This window comes from Schistosoma haematobium, chromosome 1 (genome assembly GCF_000699445.3).
Source record: "Schistosoma haematobium chromosome 1, whole genome shotgun sequence".
Lineage (NCBI taxonomy): Eukaryota > Metazoa > Platyhelminthes > Trematoda > Strigeidida > Schistosomatidae > Schistosoma > Schistosoma haematobium.
Window position 1 is genome coordinate 59,281,220 of NC_067196.1, and position 26,405 is coordinate 59,307,624.

A 26,405-nucleotide genomic window follows, 5' to 3' on the forward strand; every position below is an offset into this window, starting at 1 on the left:
CATAAGATACAAATGAAGAAATTCAAGTCCACAAAAATCTCTTTATAAATACTGATAGAAAAAATAATCAGTCATATTGTAAAAACAAAAATAAAGGGATATAATTAATGAGAAATTCGAAAGTAAACTATATAAATTAAGTCTCATTCAACTTTCCTACGCTTTCGACGAAAATCGAAATCAAGGCGATCATCATCATTATTTATCTGTTGTGATCCTGACTTGGAACCAACTCTACGATTATTTCCTCTGCCTCTAGTTGAACCACTAGAAGCTGTATCAGTCCGTACGCCACGTCCGCGCCCACTTCGCTTAGTTTTTGGTAATGCTTCATTCAGTGGATTGACTGGGCTTTTTCCTACATAATTTTGCTTAGAAGATTTACCTTCATTTAATGAAGAACTTATGTCGTCGTCGGTGGAAACTTCTTCAACCATATCCGCTAGTGTTGTCGCCTCGTCCTGGTCAGAATCAAATCCAAAATCATCTTTCGTTTGTAGTATAAGTTGACAGCTCGGCACAGACTTTTTATTGGTTGCTTGTTTTGTTTGCAATATTGCTTTACCACTGACTTTGTTCACTCGGACTTTTTCTGGGGTTAGATTACTGTATTTTGGTATCTGGAATCAGAAGTGTAGGTAGGATACTAGTTTTATGTATTAGAAAAAGCAAATTAACTGAACATTAGTGTAGTAATTATACTTAGTGATAGTATAATGTTAGTGTTTATTTAATCCATAGGAAATTTCAGATTGAATCGGATCATATTTTACTAATCTTCGTTCGTTTATAGTGTTTTACAAAGCAACACGAGTCGTGTTACCTAGGTTACTTTACTATCTAATTATTAATTAATTACATTCCCATCAGAATAAAAATATGACATTCAGCGAAAGTATTTCTTTTCAGTGAACTTATTATCAACTTGTAAAACAGTGAATAAGTATTGTGGCGTAATAACGGGATTACTAGATTAGCGTAAATGATAAGGCTACAATTTTGTGTAACTTCCTTTTATCTTCATCGAAACGCTATTATGTATTTAGCTGATACGTTTGACACTTTACAAACAAGCGTATTCTACTTGTAGCCAGTTACAAAGTACTGACGCAAGTAATAAGTGCACGAATAAAGTAATCTAATCAAGCTGACATTTACGCGTATATATTTTTGTTAAAACCTACACTTTTGTGTTTTAATGAAGATCTGATCGAAAAACAGATCCATAAATCTGTTAAGTTTTCTTGCTCGCAAAAGATGCCTCATATTCCTGAAAATCTTAAAATTATGGAAGAACACATTTTTATTGCCTCTTTTCAGATGTTAGTGTTAAGTTCGTTTGCATTCTCTTCACCAGCCTGATTTCGACCCTGGATGCGGTCTCTATAGACCAAATGTTCACATTCCGGCAGGTTCTGCAACATAGATATACTTTTCGACGACCGACAGTAGTTTTAATCCTTGAAATTAAGGCGGCGCTCGACTTAGTTGACTGCGAGGTTCTGTAGCAGTCTGTCATTGAAATGCGTGCCGAAGAGGTGCATTAACCTTGTGCGGGACCTTTACTCAAACACTAATGCTCAAATCAGGGCTTACAGCGAACTGCCATCAGATATGGTTACTTCGAATGATGTTCGTCAGTGTTGTCTTACTTAACTTCCCCGTATACATGCTTTAAGAGATAGTACCGTTTTCGTCGGACTTAAATTCCTATTATTCCTCGTCCGACTTCAGGGATTATTCTATCAGGAGATCCATTTGTTGAATTAGAATACGCAGATAATATGTTTTCTGTTTGGTGAAGATGCTGACAGAATGTAGTCTTCTGATCCAAGCATGTTTGGGATGCAGTCCTCTCCCTTCAAAAGCGAAATTCTGCTTCAGGATTGGTTTGCGTTGGGGTCGGAATTAATGATAGGGAGTGAAGTATTTCAACGTACCGGCCATCTCACTTGAGAGTATCATCAGTTCTCATGGCCTGGTGTCTGGCGAAATTTCAGTAGATTCAGAAAGTCCGATTGGCTTTTACCAAATTGTGGCGTAGGTGAGATATTCGTTTGCCAACCAAAGGACGAGTTTATGGATGTGAAACATGAAGACTAATAATAAAGGATATTCGTAGGCTATTATTATTCGATCATAGGCATCTTCGAATTAATGCTCGTGTACTTTTTGACCACCTGGGAACAATCCATGGATTAGGAAGTCATAGGTAAGGATGGAAAGTCGATTGATGAGCTAGTAAATCTCCATCAACTGCGGTGGTTGAGACAGGAGTTACATATGCCTAACACCGCGTAGCTTGACGGGTGAAGTGGAATGGAAAGCGTTAGGAGCGGTTAAACCAAAAAATAACAACAGTTCATGAATTGCGACTACTCAAAAATCAGAGAGAACATAAATATTTCACCGTATATGAAATTTATTATCTGTGTAGGATATTGATTTTAACTTACAAGCAACATCTTTTGCCAGTGTAATATTATTCACAAGAGTATTATATATATGTAAGGATAGAAAACTATAATAAACATAATAGAAGGATTAAACCAGTCTTTATGAGGTGCAGACAATGGAACTAAGCCACTGGGAACAGATATTACCTAGTTTCCCACTCAAATTGTCTCTTGTTAATCTGAAAATCATTATCCCCGTTTAATATCTTCAGTTCATGTTCAATAATAATTTGCACATTTTTAAAAATAGCTTTCACAAAGATGGTTATAAAGAACAATAAAAACCAAATCACGTTTATGTATTAAGAATACCTACAACTCGAAGATGTGACAAATTAACCTGTTTTGCACTTCTAAACCACTTTGTTCTTTAGTGTGACGGCCTACTTAATGACAATAAGTAGTTTGAGTATATTCAACCATTTCTAGAGCCTAGATTTTTGTAGAATGACACTTCACCACCACAACGATGATTTTTGTTGTAGGAGTAGGCTGAAACTCACCTTTTTTCTCGGATTTTATTGTTTATGCCCAATCTTCTCTTCTACTATTAATGCTTTTACTACTTCTAATACTCTTGGATATGTCTTGGTAGTTTCATGCCGCTAGGCTGGTGTTCTGTGTCAACCCGAAGCAATGTACATGTCCCAGGGTTCATGCTTCTTACGACTGAGTGACCTAGTCTTTACTAACTAACTGAGGGTCGACTAGTCTATTACAAAACACTAGTACCTAAAAAATCAATATACTTTACAGATTGGTCCGTTAACTTCATCATGACCACTAAGTTGCATTCACTAGCAATCAAATTGGTTGGGAAACGACCATTACATGATTGGAAACTAATTCTATTTCATAAGTGTAAAAACGTTTAAATCAAGGTATAACAGTGACTTTATAATTATAAAGCCGTAGATATGAATTCATTGACAACACAATCACTAACAAAACTGCTTTTAAGCACTTCAAATTTAATTTAACATACGATTGTTTTGTAGCTTGAACTAGTGACGAACCTGTGATTTGCTGATTGATAGGCTTCAATAAGCATTTAACACCTAAGAATCAACTGCTGTGTAATGACCATTTTGTGAAGTTATCGATGCGAATTGTTTGAGAAAAAACTGAAGTTTTAGATGAATTTTATGAGATTTCCCTTTTATTTTTGCTACTCCTTACATGTTATATTATTCCCACTGAGCTTCTCATGCCTCAATATCCAAAATCAGCAACATATAAAAGTGAGTCACGTAACTTACTTGTTCAGCTTCATCTTCCTCGAGACTCCACTCTAATTCCTGTAAGCCCGTTGATTTAGTATTTGCTAAAGTTTCGACTTTTGGATTACTGGATGGCTTTATAGGGCTATACTTATCTGAAATATATATTTTGAAAAACACCAATATATGTTTGAATTCAGATGGCCTACATACAGAAATGACCAATAACATACGATCACAAACTAAAAAGGCATTGCAAAACATTCACCGATAGCCACTGGTTTTTTCTTTAAACATAATCGAAATACCCTTTGACATTACAGCTTCCCAAAATTTCAATGTCTTAACTACTCAGTATTAGGAATGCTAGATCCTTGGGAATCACTATGTCGACTTATTGTTTTTTGCAATTTAATTGTGGAGATTTGAATTTTTCACTTTCGTACCAAAAGCGCCTACTACTTTCAGTTTGTTTCTCACCTGGTAGAACTTTAAATGTCACTAGACCATTCTCTTTTTTAGTATGCTACTTTGTGACGCTCTTCAGAGACATAACTCATATGAGCTAAGTACTAGTGATCTGTTCTTCCGAGTTTTTTGTGGAATTATATATTTTCCCTGCTAACTCTGGTCTTTTTCCTCGAGTTAGCAGGGCTGGGGTGCAGATGAATGGCTTAGCTTCGTCCTGTTATTACATTGTTGGTTTACGTTCCGTCCACCACTACCAGGTTGATATCCCAATATCTCGAATATAGCACTCAGAAATGAAGAATGCCTCTAACAAGATACAGAGACGCAATCCGAAGAATCTGTGCTTCAATATGTTTTTATTTTGATTGCCAGACTGGCTAAATATCAATGGAATCATTTATACATAGATTAATTGTCGATGAGATAAGGCGTGATAAGGAACTTTCAAGGGCTTGATATTGTAGTTAGTTGATAACCGAAAAACTAAACGACGTAGAGACAATATACTACCCAATCATAAAAAAGATCAATTAATTACATAGACAGAAACTAGTTAACTAAAACAAACGATGAACGTGAATATATCAAATCATTTAAACAGAATCAATCATATTCAGTCATACAAATATGTATTTAAAATTTGTAATGGAGTTCCAAAAGCCCACTTCAAATTAGCGATTATACTATCTAGAATGATGAAAGCTTTGGAATTAAAAGATATAGCTCAGGAGACGCAATCACATGACGAATACGTTTTCTACTCATTTAAGAATTGAAATATACCTGACCTCAATATACTGTATAAGTATCTTTGCACAACTAATAGTTGCCTTAGTCTAAGTAAATTTTAATCAACCGAATTAGTCAACTGATGTCTATAAGAAACATTATTTTATGGTATTGATTGCTGTTAAAGGTTTGGGAGCGGTTCTCACCTTTCGGTTGCCCACACCATGGAAGGATTCTTATGGAGGTACCTGAAGAAAAATTGGGTTAGAGTTGGTCTTAGTGACCTGAGAGCGTAACCGCAGTGCCCAAGGGATAACTGCTTGAGGCCGGTCACACACGACCTTTTGGTGGGTAATTTTTGCGTTAGCCCTGTACTTGTTGAGACCTTACTGCCGGACATGGATATCCGTGGGATAAGGTGAGGTGTGTATTTTTAAGATCGACCTTTTCTAATCTCACCCTTCCTTCGTGGGAAGGCAGCATCCATGTTATGCCGGCTGTCTGAGGGAAACACCTTACTGTCGTCACACCTCTGTACGGTCAGCGGTACGACTTCGCCATCGAACCTTGAGGAACGATTGTTCCGGCCAGTGTAGTCCGACTGGTTCATCACGATAAGCAAGCCCGACCATCACGTCAAGGTAACAAAAACGTTCTGCACACAGCTATACGGGTCAAACGCTAATCCATGACTTTATGAACTGATGTCACGTTTTGGTATGGCCGCTTCTAGCTTTCTTTCAAATTACTCTTACACAAGTAAACATCCGGACTTCTGTCCTTTACAGAGCTATAAGTATGCATTGGTGAAATATTTATGTACAATGAACCTGGGTTTCAATAGTACCCTAACTGACGTAAATCTCATGTAGAGAACCCTCAATAAACTAAACTAATCTCGATGATCCCTCACGTTTCACCGTCTACATATCTCCTACTTTTTAAGCCTGATATTCCTGTGAATTCTTTTATTTATTATTACTAGGACATATCCCGTACATGTAAAACGTGATTCTAAGTTTGAAAAAAAGAACGAAGTTTTACCAAATCTGAAACTACATTTCTCTTCTCTAAATCTATGGAATTCAGTATCGAATCCACGCCATGTTTATTATTTGATATACACAGTTCTACAATATAAATAGAACTGCTTCTACTAATTTTTTTGCTGGTCTATTTGAGTAATCGGCTATTAATTTCTAGTATTATATTTACAGACAAAAGTATCAGTTTTTGTTAATTTATCTGAAGATCAATATTCAGTGGGAATTTCTTGACAAAATTGGAAAAATATCTGTTATAATGAAATACTGCAAATACACTATTTTCCTTTCACGCTCATTAATATGACTTTCTTTCAGTGATGTGATAAATAGTATTTTAAAATAGCTTGTTTTGTGCGTTATGAAAGTATGAATGTTTTAGTCCATGATAATTTCATTAAATTAATATACACTTAAGGAACTTTGATCTTAGAGTTTAAGCAATTGGGGAAAATAGGAGTAGTAAATTATTCGTTCAGTCACTTGGTTTTCAACTACTACATTACATGTTCGAACTTTATTTAACCTACTGTATTCAGATGGTATTGTCAACTCCCAAAAGCAATGTGTGTGGTACGAAGCATTCAATTGTACTTGACTACAAAGAAACCAAGGAAAATAAGCATTACAGAAACCTATGAAATTCCAACATATTTCCCCAGTTATTTACTATGGAAATAAGCTTTATGAAAAAAGAACCGCATATATATGCCTGGTCCTATGTTGTAGATGCTTGACTGACTGATAGAGACATAATTAATAATCCAGCAACCGTTGAACTATTTGTTGGCCTTGGAATTTATCGAGATTTCCGATGTTTAACTTGGTTAGAATTTTGCACAAAATGATGAAATAGAAATCACATAAAATCAATTAGTTATAAAAAATTAACAAACATGATACATGGTGATTATATTCCTGAACCAATTCGACAAACTGACCTTCATTTTCTTCTTTATCACTGTCCTCATTTTGTGTAGAATTAGCGCTTCGAGTACAGCAAAAGGTTAAAATATCAGTGATAATACGTTCTTCTGGAGCTTTACGCAATCTAAGATGTCGAATAGCTTTGTTCAAAACAGATGATGAGATATGATTTATAGCATCAGAAATACCCCGATCTACATATCGTCTGAGTCCACGTTCCAGTTCACGTGTAGTGAATAAGCTCAATCCACAAGTTAACTCTTCTGACGGTTTTTGTCCTTTACTCTCAACCATTTGTAGAAGATAATGACGTACAAGCTCTTCAACTTCAGCAGAATTTAATCCAACTTTTTTACTTTCAACTTCCATTTCATCTGGATCACTACACATCGTACTGTTCTGTAAACCAGATTTTAAAGCGCGATTTGCTTGCGCAGCAGCCAATTTTTCACGATTTCGATTAAAAACAATTAAGTCCTTTACAATTATTAGAAAATGAAAAGTAGAGTTTACTCAAACGTCATTTTCAGGTATATTTTAACTACTATTGACCTAGCAAACATTCTTCTCAAGAACTGTTGTATCAGAAGCGCTTATAGCAATCTAACTTAAGCAAACGCTCTTAAATTTAGATTAGTGTATGTATAAAGTGACTGACATAGATTTAATCTGTCTTCAAACAGAAGCAGTAAAATCGTATTATGTTGCTGCTTTTTTTATTGATATTTTTTTGTGCTTTGTTGATTTTCACAGCATTAATATTTAAATTAATTTAGTCATTTATCACATTATTGTCAAACAACTCGATGTAACTGTCAATCACTTACCAACACTTTCAAATAAATTAATTTTACACTGCTCTCGGAGAGATACTGTTCAGTTCAATGGATGTTAACAGTAACAAAATTTGACTAATGAAATTTATGAAGAATTAATGTGTTTGGTTTGTATTTGATCACATTCTGTCTTATAATCTACGCATGTGTATCTCAAAGGCATAAGATGTATTCAACTCAGATAATAAGTGAGACAATTTACACAACTAAGGATAGTATAGCAATAACTACCCTGGTAGTTATGTTCATAAATGGAAGTTGGTTTACTAAATAGCTTGACAAGTTGAAGTTTATATATGATATAGAAGCCCAATATCCATCAAAATTTAGAGTAAAAAATCTTAGAGAAAAAGTTTTAACAACGATTGAATGCAGATAGTAGTAACACGATGATTATAACAAGTTTCATTCTTACCGACTTGTACAGCAAGTCTTATCTAGCAATTTATTTAGAAAAATTTACACACCTATGAGAATTTGACTCGGTCACCTGATTCATTAAACATTCACATTACTGAGACAGACACGTTGACCTTTGGATAGTCAAACCTCTTGTTTTTCTCGGAAACTTTAGTTTAACACTTTTGTGTTAGACTGCAACCAAGTTTATAATGTGGATAAGATAGCGCAAAAAACTAATATGATTTTTATTGGAAAACTGTGGTATTTTCATTTTAGCTGACTAAAATATTAAGTTTTATGATTAATAAAATGTATACCTCCCTTTTTCCGCACAAGTACTATAATAAAATTGTTAGTTATTTCTCAACCTTGAGAAAATCTAAAATCGGAAGTAGACAGACATGTTCTTTGTTCGAAGACTTTATATAGAGAACATTATGGACTGAGAACTCAAAATATGCATTAGGTTATACTATAATTGTCAGTCAGTCTACAACGTAGGACCAGGAAAGACTAGAAGTCAGGGACTTCAAGGACCGATGCCACGTTTTGGTTTGGCCGCCCCTTACTTTTTTCCAACCATCCCCAACACTAGTCAGCATTGCGTGTCGTGGTAATCGGTGTTCGGGCATACGTAACACGTGGCCCAACCATCTCAGTCGATGAAGATTCACAACCTCATCAACTGATTTACCATCATTCCCCAATACCCTGCGTCTAACCTCACTATTACTTACCCGGTGATCCCAGCAGATGCCAGCAATATTTCTAAGGCATCTGTGGTCAAATACTAGTAGCTTACGAGCATCTTCTACTCTTAATGGCCACGTTTCGCTGCCGTAAATTAAAACAGAACGGACTGCCGCGCAGTATACTCGTCTTTTTATTGATAGACGGATATCTCGCCTTCGCCATAGGTGACGTAAGTTGGCGAAAGCCAAACGAGCTTTTCGAATCCGTGCTAAGATTTCGTCAGACACCAACCATTAGGGTTGATCTGACTTCTAAGCTAAGTGAAGTCGTCGACGTGTTCGACAACTTCACTCCCTATCCTTAGTTTAGGTGTTGACGCAGGCCAATCCTGAAGCAACGATTCGCATTTAGAGAGGGAGAAACGAATCTTAAACATCCTGGTATATACAATCATCGTCAGTTATGTTTATGTGATATTCTACAGAATAAAATATTTTCACTTGATAATATAAAGTAAAACGCACTAAGCGAAAATATATCACGGTACCAAATCAACTGTCAAAAGGCTAAGACATATTTGTAGAATTAAATTAACTTGTGGATAGGCTTTCATGAAAAAAATGCCATCAACTTTAAAGCTTAAAGTGTGAGACTATCAAATACCGAATTCTTACTTTCGGATTGGCCACACGACCGACAAATTTTTGACCAAATCTAAGTCCACTGAATGATTCGAATCCACCGCTTAAGTCTACGCGTAAACGTATAAGTGGTTCAACTGGGGGAAGTAGTCGTTGAGTTGATGTTATCTTGATATTTTCGTGACATTCATATTCTGTAGCACTGGTTGATTTACTCGCATCAACGTTCAGTTCACTTGCTAAAGCTTCAGATGAACAAGTTACAGCCTTGCTTATTTCTGATTCAATAAGTTTGTCACATATTGACTCGATTCGCTTGACAATATCGAATGCATTTGGATCTAGTTTTGGCGCATAATCCTGTAAAATTAGATCCTTAAATAAAAATGGTCTGACAGTACGTAAAGGTAGACGTGTAACCTAGAAGTAAAAGAGATACACAGCTATAGAAAAATAACAAAACTATGATATGTACTTCATCTGTGGCAAATTAATACGGTGATTTATTATTATTTTTGGCTATATGCAAATGCTTAATTTACTAAGCATATATCTATCTATCGAAAATTTTCATCCATTGATTAATATGGTGAAAAGTAATAAAACGTACCAATTCTTGATTTCCAGAAAATTTTTAATCAAGAAACTCATACTTTTATGGAGGCGATTTGTTATGATGGAATAAACGGAAAACCATTTAAACCAAATAAAATTCAACTTCACCTGTTACCATACTGTATAGTATCAGAAAAATACTTCAGTTTTTGGATAAGGGATATGAAAATATTGGAATTGTTTCTAGAGGAAGTAATGAGTTTTATTACCCAAATCAAAATCTAGCAAGATAACGAAGGATGGGATGAGAGGAAAAAACTGAAAGTAAGGAATTCCGATCTATCTATTCAGTAATAAAATAGAAAACTATTATATCGACTTTCGGCATACATCGATTTCCCTATGTGGTGGGAATAATTTATTGATCTGGATACATTCACACTTGTATTTGAACTATTTACCTTGATACAAGTAGAAAGAGTTAAGCAATTCATTTTGACTTAATAACAAAAAAGTGCCAAGACATCTAACAGCCATTATTTCGGGATTCATTTATATCTTCCTATTCGAATAAGGATATCCCTAACTGCGTATAATAATTTGGGCAACTTTTTTATTTGTCCTTACTGTCGGTGTAAAATGATCAAATAAAGCTGAAAAACAAATGAAGTTATAATGAGGTTGATTAGCAGACTGATGAGTAACTGGCTCATAATAAAATACGATTGATTGTACAGATAATTGTAATTTTTAAAAACTGTTTGCAAAATAACAACTTTCAATGCTAATACAACATAAGGAGTTTTAAAATGCATTGTTTTAGAAATAAAAATTTCGACCAAAATATCAACCACTTTATCCCAAATAGAAAAAAATTATGAAGTCAAACGAGCGTAAATACGCAAACAATTAGGAAGAGAAATGATAAAATCTGGAAATAGCACGTAACATAAATCATCCTTAGAACGGATCATTTGGCCTAATTCAAGAAATAGCGGATAGTTCAAAAGAAAATAAAGATATCCAATTTGTGTGAAAATCAGAACCAACCTTAAACTCTTTTTCTCTAATTTCCAATAATGCAACAGCTTTATTTTGTGCCTCACCTTCAGATAGAGCAGTAGCTACAGAACTCCCTGGCTGAACAACATAAAAGTTTTTAGAAGAGTTCCATTCTGGTTCTACACGACATTCATGTTCATGGCCCCAAATAACGAGATCAAGGAAATCTGGGAGAAAGTTTTCAGGCAGATAACTTGTAGGGCCGTGATGAACACGATTTTGGTGAACTGTACAAATTGAAAACCAGTCATCTACACACTCAGTAGGACGGTAAAAAGTGACATTATTATTTAAAAACAACCGATGAAGCCTCTCTTCTCGAACAGATCCAAGACCATACAAAGCCACACGAGTGTTTCCCTTGCGTAGTAGAACGGGAGTCAAATCGATCCGTTCTACCGAAGAGAACTTTCCAAAAAGATTTATCAAACCAGCAGTATGCAGTAAATCAGCTGCACATAAGCCACCAGGACCTGAAGGGTCATCATGATTTCCATGAATGGTAAACACGGGGATCCCAACATTCAGATTACCATCTAAATAATTCGCAGTATGAAATGCTGTATTAGCAAATATAGTCTTGGCTTCACTAAGAAATTCAAATTGAACTGGTTTACTTCCCAAACAATACATACGAAGTAAACGCATTACTTCATGTAAAGACCGCATAGAAGGTCGACTTTCATGAAAAATGTCACCGGCAAACAAGATAAAATCCACATTATGTGAAACAGCAAGACTTAGAATCTCCTCAAAAGTTCGAAAAGAGTCTTGACCCCTTAAACCATCTTTTTCAGCATACCCCACATGATTATCTGTAGACACAAGCACACGGAGTACATTTTCATTACTATCAGCATTTGGCATTTATATGATCAAGTTAAAATCTGAAAGAAAAATTGTGATAGATATAAATCAAATCCATTGGCTAAAAAACAAATCATACATATTTATTATTAAGTGACCAAAACATTCATTATTATCGTTTTTTAATGTGATGTAATGATGCTTAGTGTCGGGAACATGAAAACGTACATTTAACAGAACAATGTATAATATTGAATTGTATAACTTCCCAACAGTAATAAAAACCAACGGAAAGAAGAGAATTGTGAGAACAACCTACAACGAGAACACGAAATTACCAGGGAACTAAAGGCAATTCAATGAAGAATGAAAAGTGATCTGGTTCAGTTATTTGACAGAATCCAACAACCACAGGTTTGTATAACTACAGAGACCAACATAGGGACCTATGGTTTTTTAGATGATAGTCGATAACTTTAATAACCATCTGTCTCAGTATGATGGACACTAGTCCTATTTCTTGCATAATCTAGTACCAACTAATATAGCCCTACAACTCTATAGACATAAATGGAGTGTAAGTCAGTCAGTAACATCATAGAACTTCGTACGTACGTACATCAGTTCGAGTTGCCACACCACATTAGCACAGAGATGCAGTGGTCGATTCAAATCCCGTAGTGGTAGAGGTAGTAAGAGTATAAGCAGTAATCGGGAAGATTAGTGTTTGGAGATGTTATTTAAAGAGTATAATACAGTGAAACAAATTTGGGAAGAGAAAAAAGAGACAAGGAAGAATCAGGAGACTAAAATTTGAGAGAACACAAATAATGGATGCACCTGCGCCATTGCAAACGATTTTGAGCCATGTCATTCAGGGTCTCTAACCATCGGTTGCTATCATCTCGCGGTCCCCAACCAGGTAGTCTACACCTACCAACATGACTCAGTCCACTTGTCAGTGACTTCATGGATTTGTGCCATGTTTTAGTCTGGCCGCCCCTAGCTTTCTTCCAACCTACTCCTATACCACTGAACATCGCACGTCGAGGCAGTCGGTCGTTGGGCATACGTAACAAGTGTCCCAGCCATCTCAACTGATGAAGTTTCACTACGTCATCAATTGATTTTGCCATCCTTACCTAGTACCCGTTTCCTAACAACTGTGTAACTTACTCGATAGTCCCAGGATATACGAGCAATATTTCGAAGACACCTATGATCAAATACTAGTAACCTACAGATATCCTCTACTCTTACCGACCATGTTTCACTGCCATAAAGTAGGATGGGCTCTCAATATCCCAATCAAACGCAAATTCGAGCTCCTGACCTCGTACTCATGCAAATCACTTCTTCAGGGAATAAAACTTGCTGGTTTATACACTTATATTTATTGCAGAATGAAGTTGATCATGTAGACTTCATAATATAGTGACTATAAGCTGAGCTTCAGAGTTCAGTTTCCCCAAACATAAGGACTTATATTCTAGGGGTTGCTAGTGTGTGGATTAAGTATTATTGTCACAGTTTCATGTTTATACAAGACACCAAACAATGTAGAAAATAAATTCACCATCTCAAGCAAATGTACTTTATAACTGTATGAAATAGATAGCAATGTAAACTTAATATTCAGCAGCTTTACATTCCATTCCATTTCCCGACCGTAGCTGCTACCTTGACGCGGTGGTCGGGCTTGCCTATCGTGATGACCCAACCGAGCTATATTGGCTGGAACATATGTTCCTGTAGGTTCTACCATGCCGGGCAGGTCGATTGGAGAACGGTAAGACTAAAAGCAGCAACTCAGGGTCTGAGGACGAAGTCGTACTGCTGACTGTAGAGGGGTGTGACAGCAGTAAGGTGTTTCCCTCGGACAACCAAGATGATAGCGATGCTGCCTTCCCACAAGGAGGGGTGGGGTTAGAAAAGGTCGACCCTAAAAATGTCACACCTCACCTTACCTCACGGATTTCCTTCTCCGGCGGTAAGGCCCTTTGAAGAACGGAGCTAACACATTAAAGACCTTCCACGAAAAGACTTCATCATAGATCTACTGATGGAAATAACTTTCTCGTCGACTGAGTTCTCGGGTATTGATCTCCATCCAGGAGGTCCACTTATCGATTTAGAATACGCAGATGACATAGTCCTGTTTGGTGAAGACGCTGACAAAATGCAGAGTCTTCTAGTAGCACTGAGCAACAATGCCAGAATGTTTGGAATGCGCTTCTCTCCCTCGAAATGCAAGTTGTTGCTTCAGGATTGGTCTGCGTCAACACCTAAACTAAGGATAGGGAGTGAAGTAGTCGAACGCGTCGACAACTTCACTTATCCTGGAAGTCTGATCAGCCCTAATGGGTTGGTGTCTGACGAAATCTCAGCACGGATTCGAAAAGCTCGCTTGGCTTTTGCCAACTTGTGTCACCTTTGGCGAAGGCAAGATATCCGTCTATCAATAAAAGGACGAGTATACTGCGCGGCAACTCCGCCTGGAGTCCCTCCGGGGGCTACTGCCGGTCCCAAGCCCGGATAAAGGAGGAGGGTTGGGCATGGGGTTAGCGTCCCCATCCCGTAGAAAACTAACTCGCTAAAAAAACGCTAACCAGAAAAAATTATTCAAACCTTTTAAACTCTGCCCTGGGAGTCAGAAGGTCTTCATTTAGAAGAATTATGACGCCTCATGATGAAAGCCGAATTCCTTCGGAAGTTACGAGGCCGATGCCCCTTCTGACAACCAGAGCGACCATTTACTTAGGTACATGGAATGTTCGTACAATGTGGGACACCGGAAGAGCCTTCCAGATTGCTGCAGAAATGAGAAGATACAACCTAGAGGTACTTGGGATCAGTGAAACACATTGGACACAAGTTGGACAACAACGACTAACTACAGGAGAGCTCCTGTTATACTCCGGCCATGAAGAAGAAAATGCACCACATACACAAGGAGTTGCATTGATGCTGTCCAAACAAGCGCAAAATGCACTTATAGGATGGGAATCTCATGGACCAAGGATCATCAAAGCCTCGTTTAAAACAAAGAAAGAGGGCATTTCAATGAACATCATCCAATGCTATGCGCCTACCAACGATTACAATGAAAACGCTAAAGATCAATTCTACAATAGGCTGCAGTCAATCGTCGAGAAGTGCCCAACAAAGGACCTGACCATTCTGATGGGAGATTTCAACGCCAAGGTTGGAACGGACAACACTGGATATGAAGACATCATGGGACGACACGGACTTGGAGAAAGAAACGAAAATGGTGAGAGATTTGCAAATCTATGAGCCTTCAATAAGCTGGTCATAGGCGGCACCATATTCCCACATAAACGCATACACAAAACCACATGGACTTCACCGGATCACTCTACACAAAACCAAATCGACCATATTTGCATCAACAAAACGTTCAGGAGGACTATAGAGGACGTGAGAACCAAGAGAGGAGCTGATATAGCATCAGATCATCACTTACTGGTCGCCAAGATGAAATTGAAACTCAAGAAGCACTGGACAACGGGGCGGACAGTATCACAAAAGTTCAACACGGCCTTTCTCCAGGATACTAACAAACTCAACAAATTCAAGATAGACCTCAGCAACAAGTTCCAGGCCTTTCATGATCTACTCAATGGAGAAGGAACTACTGTGGAGAGCAACTGGAAGGGGATCAAAGAGGCAATCACTTCAACATGTCATGAGGTCCTGGGTCACAAGAAGCACCACCACAAAGAATGGATCACTGTTGATACACTGGATAAGATTCAAGAAAGAAGGAACAAGAAGGCAGCGATCAATACCAGCCGAACAAGAGCAGAAAAAGCCAAGGCACAAGCTGAATACACGGAAATAAACAAACAAGTGAAGAGGAGCATCAGAACCGACAAACGTAAATATGTGGAAGATTTAGCAACGACGGCGGAAAAGGCTGCAAGAGAAGGAAACATGAGACGATTGTATGACACGACAAAGAAACTCTCTGGAAATCGCCGCAAACCAGAACGACCAGTGAAAAGCAAGGAAGACAAGGTAATCACCAACATTGAAGAGCAACAAAACAGGTGGGTAGAACACTTCAAAGAACTCTTGAATCGACCAGCTCCACTGAACCCACCCAACATCGAAGCAGCACCCACGGACCTCCCAATCAATGTTGGCCCACCAACAATTGAAGAAATCAGCATGGCCATCAGACAAATCAAGAGTGGCAAAGCAGCAGGACCGGACAACATCCCAGCAGAGGCACTAAAAGCAGACGTAGCGGCAACTGCAAGGATACTCCACATTCTCTTCAGCAAAATTTAGGATGAGGAGCAAGTACCAACAGACTGGAAAGAAGGACTTCTGATCAAAATACCGAAGAAAGGCGATCTCAGCAAGTGTGATAACTACAGGCGCATCACTCTTCTCTCAATACCAGGAAAAGTCTTCAACAGGGTATTGTTAAACAGGATGAAGGACTGCGTAGACGCCCAACTTCGTGACCAACAGGCAGGATTCCGTAAAGATAGATCGTGTACAGACCAAATCGCAACTCTACGGATCATTGTGAAACAATCAATTGAATGGAATTCATCACTCTACATCAACTTCATTGACTACGAAAAGGCATTTGATAGCGTGGACAGAACAACACTATGGAAACTTCTTCGACACTACGGCGTGCCTCAGAAGATAGTCAATATCATACAGAACTCATATGATGGATTACACTGCAAAATCGTGCATGGAGGACAGTTGACAAAGTCGTTCAAAGTGAAGACCGGTGTTAGGCAAGGTTGCTTACTTTCACCCTTTCTCTTTCTCCTGGTGATCGACTGGATCATAAAGACGTCAACGTCTGAAGGGAAGCGCGGGATACAATGGACATCTAAGATGCAGTTGGATGATCTAGACTTCGCAGACGATCTGGCCCTTCTATCCCAAACGCAACAACAGATGCAGGAGAAGACAAACAGTGTGGCAGCAGCCTCAGCAGCAATAGGTCTCAACATACACAAAGGGAAAAGCAGGATTCTCCGATACAACACAGAATGCACCAATCCAATCACAATTGACGGAGAAGATTTGGAAGATGTAAAAACCTTTACGTATTTGGGCAGCATCATTGATGAACAGGATGGATCTGATGCAGATGTGAAGGCGCGGATCGGCAAAGCAAGAGCAGTATATTTACAACTGAGGAACATCTGGAACTCAAAGCAACTGTCAACCAACATCAAGGTCAGGATTTTCAATACAAATGTCAAGACAGTTCTACTGTATGGGGCAGAAACCTGGAGAACTACAAAAGCCATCATCCAGAAAATACAGGTGTTTATCAACAATTGTCTACGCAAAATACTTCAGATCCATTGGCCGGACACTATTAGCAACAACGTACTGTGGGAGAGAACAAACCATATCCCAGCGGAGGAAGAAATCAGGAAGAAGCGCTGGAAGTGGATAGGACACACATTGAGGAAAGCACCCAACTGCGTCACAAGACAAGCCCTCACATGGAATCCTGAAGGTCAAAGAAAAAGAGGAAGACCAAAGAACACATTACGCCGAGAAATGGAGATAGACATGAGAAAAATGAACAAGAATTGGATGGAACTAGAAAAGAAGGCCCAGGACAGAGTGGGTTGGAGAATGCTGGTCAGCGGCCTATGCTCCATTGGGAGTAACAGGCGTAAGTAAGTAAGTAAGTATACTGCGCGGCAGTCCGTTCTGTTTTAATTTACGGCAGCGAAACATGGCCATTAAGAGTAGAAGATGCTCGTAAGCTATTAGTATTTGACCACAGATGCCTCAGAAATATTGCTGGCATCTGCTGGGATCACCGGGTAAGTAATAGTGAGGTTAAACGCAGGGTATTAGGAAATGATGGTAAATCAGTTGATGAGGTTATGAATCTTCATCGACTGAGATGGTTGGGCCACGTGTTACGTATGCCTGAACACTGACTACCACGACGTGCAATGCTATCCGGTATTGGAGATGGTTGGAAGAAAGTTAGGGGCGGCCAAACCAAAACGTGGCATCAGTGCTTGAAGACACTAACTTCTAGTCTGAGCCATGTTGGTAGATGCAGACTACTTGGTTGGGGTCCGCGTGACTTTCGTAACCAATGGTTGGAGACTCTTGGTGACATGGCTCAGAGTCGATCACAATGGCGTCGGTGTATACACTCCCTGTCTTCCCTTAAACTAAGAGATTAAAATCATTTCATATCTTTCTTTCTACGAACCAATTCTTTCTTCTTGTACTATATCTCTATATGCAATCTTTCTCTTATATATTACCACCTTTGACCTAACCACTGCTGTGAATCCGGTGTTCATCTTGTTGTGCTGATGCGGTCTTAAAAATCTCACACTTCACCTTACCTCACGGATTTCCGTCTCCGGCGGTAAGGCCTTTTGAAGAACGGAGCTAACACGTCAAAAACCTACAAAAAGGCCGTGCGCGACCGGCCTCAAACAGCTGTCCCTTGGGCCCTGGGGTCACGCTCCCAGGCCGTTAAGGCCGACATTAATCCGACTTCCTTTACAGGTTCCTCAAGAAATACCCTTCCGTGGTGTGGGCAGCCGGGAAGTGACATCAGCCCTCATACCCGTAACAGAACACGAGACCAAGTTGGTCACATTCAAATGCTTCCTACATCTCCTAATACCTCTCTTATCTCCATGACTAACCCTTCTCACATCCCTTTATCACCTTGCACCGCTAGGGCAAACGATTCGAGTACGCGGAACGTTATTCCTGGTCTCCTGAAACCACGCTCTAAACTTCATGTTGGAGCCCATAACGTCCGAACACTGTGCCACATAAGACAACAGGTTTCCTTAGCTAAGACTTTAGAATCTCGTGCCATCGATGTGTGCTGCGTCTCCGAAACGCGCATACAGGATCCGAGTAGTGTCATTCATTTGACATCACCATGTCAAAATGAAGAACCAACTCGATTCACACTTCGTGTATCTGGAAGCCCTGATACTGCTTCTCGTGGCCTCTCTGGCGTAGGCATAGCATTGAGTTATAGGGCAGAACTAGCTCTCTTAGACTGGGTTTCAGTAGACAGTCGTTTGTGCGCTGTCCGACTAAACGGAACAATAAGGACTCGGAAAGATAGGGACACTCGTCGTTGCCTCTTCGTCGTCTCTACCTATTCTCCCACTGACTGCAGCTCAGATGACCTTAAAGATGAGTTTCATAGAAAGCTTTCCGACCTTCTCCGAGAAGCTACGCGCTCTGATGTAATAATAGTGGCTGGTGACTTTAATGCTCAAGTAGGTAAACTAAGCGAAAGGGAAAGACACCTGGGCGGATCTTATAGCGTCGTGGCTCAAAGAACAGATAATGGCGACCGTCTGTTGCAGCTATGCTCAGATAACTACCTGTTCCTTGCAAATACTAACATTAGGCATAAGGAAAAACATCTTTTAACATGGAGACCCCCTAATTCGTCCCAACGTTGGACCCAAATAGATCACATCGCTATCAGCCACCGATGGAGGGGCTCGATAGAAGACTGTCGCTCATTCTGGAGCACATGCTTAGACTCAGATCATTCTCTAGTGCGAGCGCGTATTTGTCTGTGTCTTACTGGACGTAAGGAAGACGCTGCAAGGAAACCTCTTAGGGGCCTACTTAATGATAGTCAAGCTAAGAGTATGTTTGAGGAACAACTAGAAAAACCGTAAGGCAGCCATGCAAGTGATGCCTACACCGAGGCAGCGTAGAATGACTTCCAAAAAGCTGTGAAAACAGCAGTGATGTCTGCAGGTACGGTAAACCACAAGGTTAGGGAGAAACACTGGGTCTCAGCAGCATCTACCGCACTGATAGATGCTCGAAAACTCATTCCACCGGGCTTTGAACATAATGAAGAGCGGAGTCAGCTTAAGCGCATGCTGACAGGAAGCCTACGCAATGATCTGAATCTCAGCTTACAGTCACTATATTATGAAGTCTACATGATCAACTTCATTCTGCAATAAATATAAGTGTATAAACCAGCAAGTTTTATTCCCTGAAGAAGTGATTTGCATGAGTACGAGGTCAGGAGCTCGAATTTGCGTTTGATTGGGATATTGAGAGCCCATCCTACTTTATGGCAGTGAAACATGGTCGGTAAGAGTAGAGGATATCTGTAGGTTACTAGTATTTGATCATAGGTGTCTTCGAAATATTGCTCGTATATCCTGGGACTATCGAGTAAGTTACACAGTTGTTAGGAAACGGGTACTAGGTAAGGATGGCAAAATCAATTGATGACGTAGTGAAACTTCATCAGTTGAGATGGCTGGGACACTTGTTACGTATGCCCAACGACCGACTGCCTCGACGTGCGATGTTCAGTGGTATAGGAGTAGGTTGGAAGAAAGCTAGGGGCGGCCAGACTAAAACATGGCACAAATCCATGAAGTCACTGACAAGTGGACTGAGTCATGTTGGTAGGTGTAGACTACCTGGTTGGGGACCGCGAGATGATAGCAACCGATGGTTAGAGACCCTGAATGACATGGCTCAAAATCGTTTGCAATGGCGCAGGTGCATCCATTATTTGTGTTCTCTCAAATTTTAGTCTCCTGATTCTTCCTTGTCTCTTTTTTCTCTTCCCAAATTTGTTTCACTGTATTATACTCTTTAAATAACATCTCCAAACACTAATCTTCCCGATTACTGCTTATACTCTTACTACCTCTACCACTACGGGATTTGAATCGACCACTGCATCTCTGTGCTAATGTGGTGTGGCAACTCGAACTGATGTACGTACGTACGAAGTTCTATGATGTTACTGACTGACTTACACTCCATTTATGTCTATAGAGTTGTAGGGCTATATTAGTTGGTACTAGATTATGCAAGAAATAGGACTAGTGTCCATCATACTGAGACAGATGGTTATTAAAGTTATCGACTATCATCTAAAAAACCATAGGTCCCTATGAAACTAAATCTACTATTATCTTACATCCATTCGCAGTCCTCAAATGAACAACAATTAAGAAAACTAAATAACCGATTATGCCGTTGCAGTTCTACTAGCTTCTTTAATTAAACAAATTGATTTAGTGCAGAAGTATGATAAAAAATTAAAAACTGAAATAAAAAATGTTCAACAATATTTCAAGATAATTCCCACTTATTGACTAAGCATGTATAGTTGCTAGAAGGGGAATCCAGGACGCCCGTTTCATCCTATTTGGGACTCATCATCTGAATGTGTCTGCATCCCAGAACTAACATTCACCTCAGGACTCGGATCCAGTACCACTTGCTTCAAACGCCATCGCGTTATCTACTTAGGTACTGATTTCAGATAGCCACTAGCTTGTGCAATGGGGCGAAATTCAATTCATTTTGTGTTGGTTGTTTGAGTCTTCCGACCGACATTTAGGACTTAACGGTATATGTGCATCTTTTGCAGATCGCCTCGATACTGCCTTAAGTCAAAATGCGCGTCCTGGATTCCACTGCTAGTCACCATCCATTTCAGCTTATGATGCTTGTGACTCAAGGCAATATAGAGGCCAATAAGAGACTGATCAATTGCAGTTCAAAATGTCAATGGGAGGATTTAAATAACTAAATTTAATGATTGTAATGTAGATGAAACATCACGACAATTGAATGTGAGGTTGAAGGAACACAAACTTTGTTTAAAGCACTCTCCTAGACCCTCAGATGACCTGAAAAACTAGAAAACAAGTCAGCAACAGCACTACACTCGACAGAGTCAGATCGTACAGTTGATTTCAACGGGACAATAATCCACCAGAAAGGTTTTAGTTCTTACAAACAGGGATTAACAGCTGTAGCCCTACATAAACGAGCGAATCCAAATAGTATAAACGGGGTAGATAGAATATAATTGGCTGTCATTGCAACTAATAGTTAAGGAATAAACCTGAACTCTTTATAACATTTTAAACCATATAATCTATCATTTATTAACTGAACAAAAACGATTACTTTCAACTGCTCTAATCAGTTGGTCTATAGAATGCATTTTTTTATTTATTGGAACACATTAACATTGGCACAAGGGGGAACCGAGTATATATGCGCCACACAATAACAATGAGGTTGTGAAGAGATAAAGAATGTAATGTGTGTATAATAACAGGACAAAAAAACAGAAATTAGTGTATGAGAGTGAAATGAAAATAACAATAATAATAATAATAACAATAATAATAATGGGAGAAACAGTGCAGTTGGCAAAAGTATAATCATGAAGAATTCTTTCAATTAAAAATGCTACGTTCATTTTTATGAAGTAAAAGAAATTTACAGCAAGATCACTACTGCTTTCTATTCTGAACCATGTCTGATAACGTCTCAAGTCGGTGTTTCACCATCTCTAGGACCCCAACCAGGGAGTCGTGAAGGACCAACAGAAGCCAGTTCTGTATAGCTTCCTTCCATACCACGACACCATGTCATACGCTGACCACCTCTGCTTTTTCCAACCGGTCCCAGCGTCGGCATATAGTGCACGACGTGGAATTCTCTGGGACGACATTCGTAGGACATATCCAGGCCACCGAAGTCGATGTTTCAAGATGGTGACACCAACTGAATTATCGTCGCCGTGCCCGAACACACGATGCCAAACCTCTGCCTTACTAACATGGTGTTGTCACTGGGTGTCAGCAATTCTTCAGAGAACGATGATCAAACAAGGAAAGTCATCTCATACTCTCAGGTGTTTTTGTGGTCACGTCTTGGCCGATGAGCAGAGTTTTACGAGAAGCAGTTTAACTAGTCTGCTGCCCTGGTAATATCGATCAGACTATTCTACCCTCCGTGGCCTATGATGACTGATCTACCAAACGAGGCCGAAGTCTGCAAGGAACTTCAATTCTTGAAGCGCCACAAATCACCAGGCCAAGATGACTTACCTTTGACCCTTTTAAAAGATTGTGGCGACTTCCTAGTTAAGGAACTAACAACGTTGTTTAAGAAGGTTTGGCGTTTAGAGTTTTGCAACATCAGAAAGAGTCGATAGTTGTCACTATTTTTAAAAAGTATTGACGTCGTTTCTGCAACAACTAACGGAGGATAAGTCTACTTCCGATTGCGTCCAAACTATTAGCTTCCACGATTCTTTATATAATGTTCAAAACCTGAAAAAGATTGGCTCGTAAGAAGCAGAATGATTTTCGTTATGGTCGAGGATGTATTGATCATATCTTCAACCCCCCCCATCGAATGTTAGAACACCATCATACTTATCAAAGGCCAATAATCGTAGTGTTTCTTGACATTAGGGTGTCTTTGATTCGTTGGACAGGACTGTTCTCTGTGATTATCTACTGAAGAAGGATGTATCTGAGATGCTTATCAACGTCTTGAAAGTCCTATATACAAACACCTCAGGTGGAGTGAGGGCATACAACCACCTCTCTACATTGTTCCATTCAAGCAGTGGGGTTAGGTAGGGTTGCTCCATTTCACCATTCTTCTTCAACTTTGCTTTCCATGACGACATTCTGGAAACAGCTCTGATGGACATAGGTAGTGGTGATGTGGATCTGTTGCCTGGCGAAAGACGTTTAAACCTTGAGTATGTGGATGATATTTTCTTGTTGTATGATGATATCCAAGCCATACAATCCGCACTTAATCAGTTGGTAATCAGTGTCCATAGGTATGAAATGTGTTTCGCACCTTACAAGTTCAAAGTGTGTTCACAAGACTGGCGGGACCCTGATCCTGCACTCACCCTGAGTATTGTGTGAATAGAAGTAGTCTAGAAGTTCGTGTATCTGAGTAGCTGCGTTAGTGGTAGTAACATCGTGAGCGATGAGACCAGTTCACGTATAGTGAAAACCTGAGTGGCTTGTGTCAATCTATGCCATCTATGGTGCCTTTGTGGTGTTAATCTTACTGTAAAAGATCGAATCTACAACGTGCCAGTGAGAGCAGTTTTGCTCTATGCTTGTCAAACCTAACCTCTTCGCGTTGAAGATGTTAGACAACTATACGTATTTGGTCGTCGTTCTCTGAAGAATCGCTGACATCCAGTGACAACACCATGTTAGTAAGGCAAAGGTTCGGCATCGTGTGTTCGGGCACGGCGATTATTACTATTATTATCATTAATATTATTATTATTTTCATTCCTCTCATACACTAATTTCTGTTTTTTGTCCTGTTATTATACACACATTACATTCTTTATCTCTTCACAACCTCATTGTTATTGTGTGGCGCATATATACTTGGTTCCCCCTTGTGCCAATGTTAATGTGTTCGAATAAATAAACAAAATAACTTTTAGAGATAGATAAATTACAGTAATCGCAGTAACACAAGTGAGACGCAAAGTCGTTTTACCAGAAAAGAAGATTCATCGATTAAGTAGCTCACAGAATTTTGGAAATGGTGAAAATTTCGATCGTGTTCCAAAAATCAGAAGTTTAGAGGACTGAATTTAATGATAATTTTTCTACTCGTGTCTATATGAGCTACCTGTGTTTAAGTGATACTAAGAACTCACAAATTATATTCATGGAGTACACTTTGGGGGTCAAAAGTCTAAATACTTCTATGTTAGTGTTGATGCAACTTTTAAAACATGTAGGGATTTATTTGTAACTCGTTTCTAAGGTGTTGTAGAAATGTAAGCAACCAGCAACAGCATATATTTAAATGTTTTAACATGACAATGAGACAGAATGAATGCCACACAAATGAATGGCCACAGTGTTTTCTTGGTATTTGACGACTGCTTTGTCGAAACAGTAATTAAATAGTTAAGTCAGTGTTATGTTTAATGGGAACAAAAATTGATGACAACTTACACTAGAAAGTTAAGACATTTCCCATGATACGGCGACCAACTGATATAGATGTGAGTATTGGAAGCCGAAACCAGTAACATTATAAATTGAAAGAATTTTTATTACCTATGGACTAGCTTACGGGCTAAAACGAAAGCTAAACTCAAGGGTTCATAGAACGTCACATCAAAACGAAGTTTTCGCAAGTATTTTTCGTTTTTCTACAATTTATATAAACGTCAGAAAGCTATTAGTATGATTACATAAACTCAGATTTGCAATTTCACTACAAACCTTGTTAAGAACACAGAATTCTCTGTGCACAATGCATAGCAAAGAGCATATTAAATAAAGAGCGTAAACACCACAGGCGCTGATTGAAAGACCTGACAGATCAACACAAAAAGACTACACTTCTAAGGAAATGTCTAACCTATGCGAATACGCGTATAACAGCCAGTAACGCGAATAATTGTGGTCCGCGCTAACGCTTCATTTCAATAATCGCGTTTGTAAAGTTCAAATGGTTCAAATGGTTGTGGACGGAATAGAAGAAGCTTTCGCTTAACAGGCTTCCGTGTCTAGTAGCAGGGGATCACCAAATCCTCCAGGCAGGAACCTAGGTATGTTAACAATAAAAGAGGAAAAGAAATTGGTAAATCATAGTGCGATGCTGTCCTTGGTCCTTAAGAATAGGTCAAGTGGTTAATTTAAACGAACAAAATTTATATTTCGTTGATTATGTGAACGTACCATCAGTCAGAAATTCGCATTTTTTCCAGGAAATCCCGAATTCCTGACATCTTGATACGTCCCGAGGACAAACTCGTTGGGTTTAAATTTCTGACTGGCCACGTCTTGGGGTCAACATTACCGCACTAGGAGAGAGTGATCTGTAGCGGTGAATAAATCCACAAATTAAATAGCTCTGTAATTCTTCGACATTGGATGCTGACCACATGTTTTAATGGACTCGCCTGGCTGAAGGCGCTCGGCCATGCATCCACGCCAGATCACAAGTGGGAACGACGTGCTAAACAACCCCTACAATCGCTAGCCAGATTAGATCAGACGATCCTCGATATATTGATAGCTTATCAAATATATCTTTGAACCTCCTCGCTTCTGTCTTTTGATTTCACTTGGTGGGTACGTTTCATAATAAATGTTACCGGTTAAAGCGTTGTCAAACTCCGAATACCTGTGGCATTTTCAATTGGATGATGCGTTTCACCGCAACAGAGTGCAATTTAGGGATACAGAATAGGGGAAGTGCCTGTACCCATGGTCCGGTATCACAAATATCTTGTTGTGACGGTAGTTCATGACCACAAGACCACGGCCCACTGCCGGGATGTTACAGATAAGCGGTGTAGAACACTATGGGCTTTAAAACGGACATTCATTAAGTTAGATACTAGCATGTTTACTGCAGTATACACAACCTCAGTGTGATCCAAACTTGGAAACTGCCATTAGGTTGTAAGATTCCGCCTAAAAGATGATTCATATCCTGGAAGAATACAGAGGGAAGCTACCCATGCAATTCCAGAACTCTGGGGTTTACCATAGAAAGAGCAGCCTGAAAAGCTAGACTTAATTACTCTGTCATAAAGAAGATTAAGAGGTGATCTTGATTTTGATGTATAGAACACTAAGAAATCATTTGGACCAAATATTTCTTCTCTGTTTCTCCATGCCATGTCAAAACATCTCAGAGGACAAAGCAGGCGAGTAGAAAAGCCATGAACAAACAAAATACATGTGGC

At 39.1% G+C, this 26,405-nt stretch overlaps 1 protein-coding gene across 3 annotated transcripts; it reads right to left on the bottom strand.

The window, feature by feature from the left end:
- Positions 1-23: 23 nt before the first annotated feature.
- Positions 24-25,321, bottom strand: MRE11A_1 (Double-strand break repair protein mre11a). 3 transcript variants are annotated; one of them, XM_051209219.1, is made up of 7 exons: positions 25,070-25,321; positions 24,931-25,022; positions 11,024-11,922; positions 9,452-9,838; positions 6,861-7,323; positions 3,716-3,831; positions 24-620 (listed from the first exon to the last, which is right to left on the bottom strand). In XM_051209219.1, exons 3-7 carry the CDS (start codon positions 11,900-11,902, stop codon positions 144-146), a joined length of 2,322 nt encoding a protein of 773 aa, XP_051074651.1. In that variant the 5' UTR covers positions 11,903-11,922; positions 24,931-25,022; positions 25,070-25,321; the 3' UTR covers positions 24-143. The 3 variants fall into 3 exon arrangements, with proteins under 3 accessions (XP_051074651.1, XP_051074652.1, XP_051074653.1); XM_051209220.1 differs by lacking the exons at positions 11,024-11,922; positions 24,931-25,022 and having other exon boundaries at positions 28-620; XM_051209218.1 differs by lacking the exons at positions 24,931-25,022; positions 25,070-25,321 and adding an exon at positions 17,238-17,440 and having other exon boundaries at positions 481-620; positions 9,452-11,922.
- Between the last annotated feature and the right edge of the window lie 1,084 nt (positions 25,322-26,405).

Bases quoted from the DNA above. Each gene is read 5' to 3' on its own strand.
- MRE11A_1 (XM_051209219.1), bottom strand. From the start codon at position 11,902: ATGCCAAATGCTGATAGTAATGAAAATGTACTCCGTGTGCTTGTGTCT. The intron at 9,839-11,023 runs GTTGGTTCTGAT...TTTTACTTCTAG, and splicing joins TTAGAGAAAAAGAGTTTAAG to GTTACACGTCTACCTTTACG. The intron at 3,832-6,860 runs GTCAGTTTGTCG...TATATATTTCAG, and splicing joins TGATAAAGAAGAAAATGAAG to ATAAGTATAGCCCTATAAAG.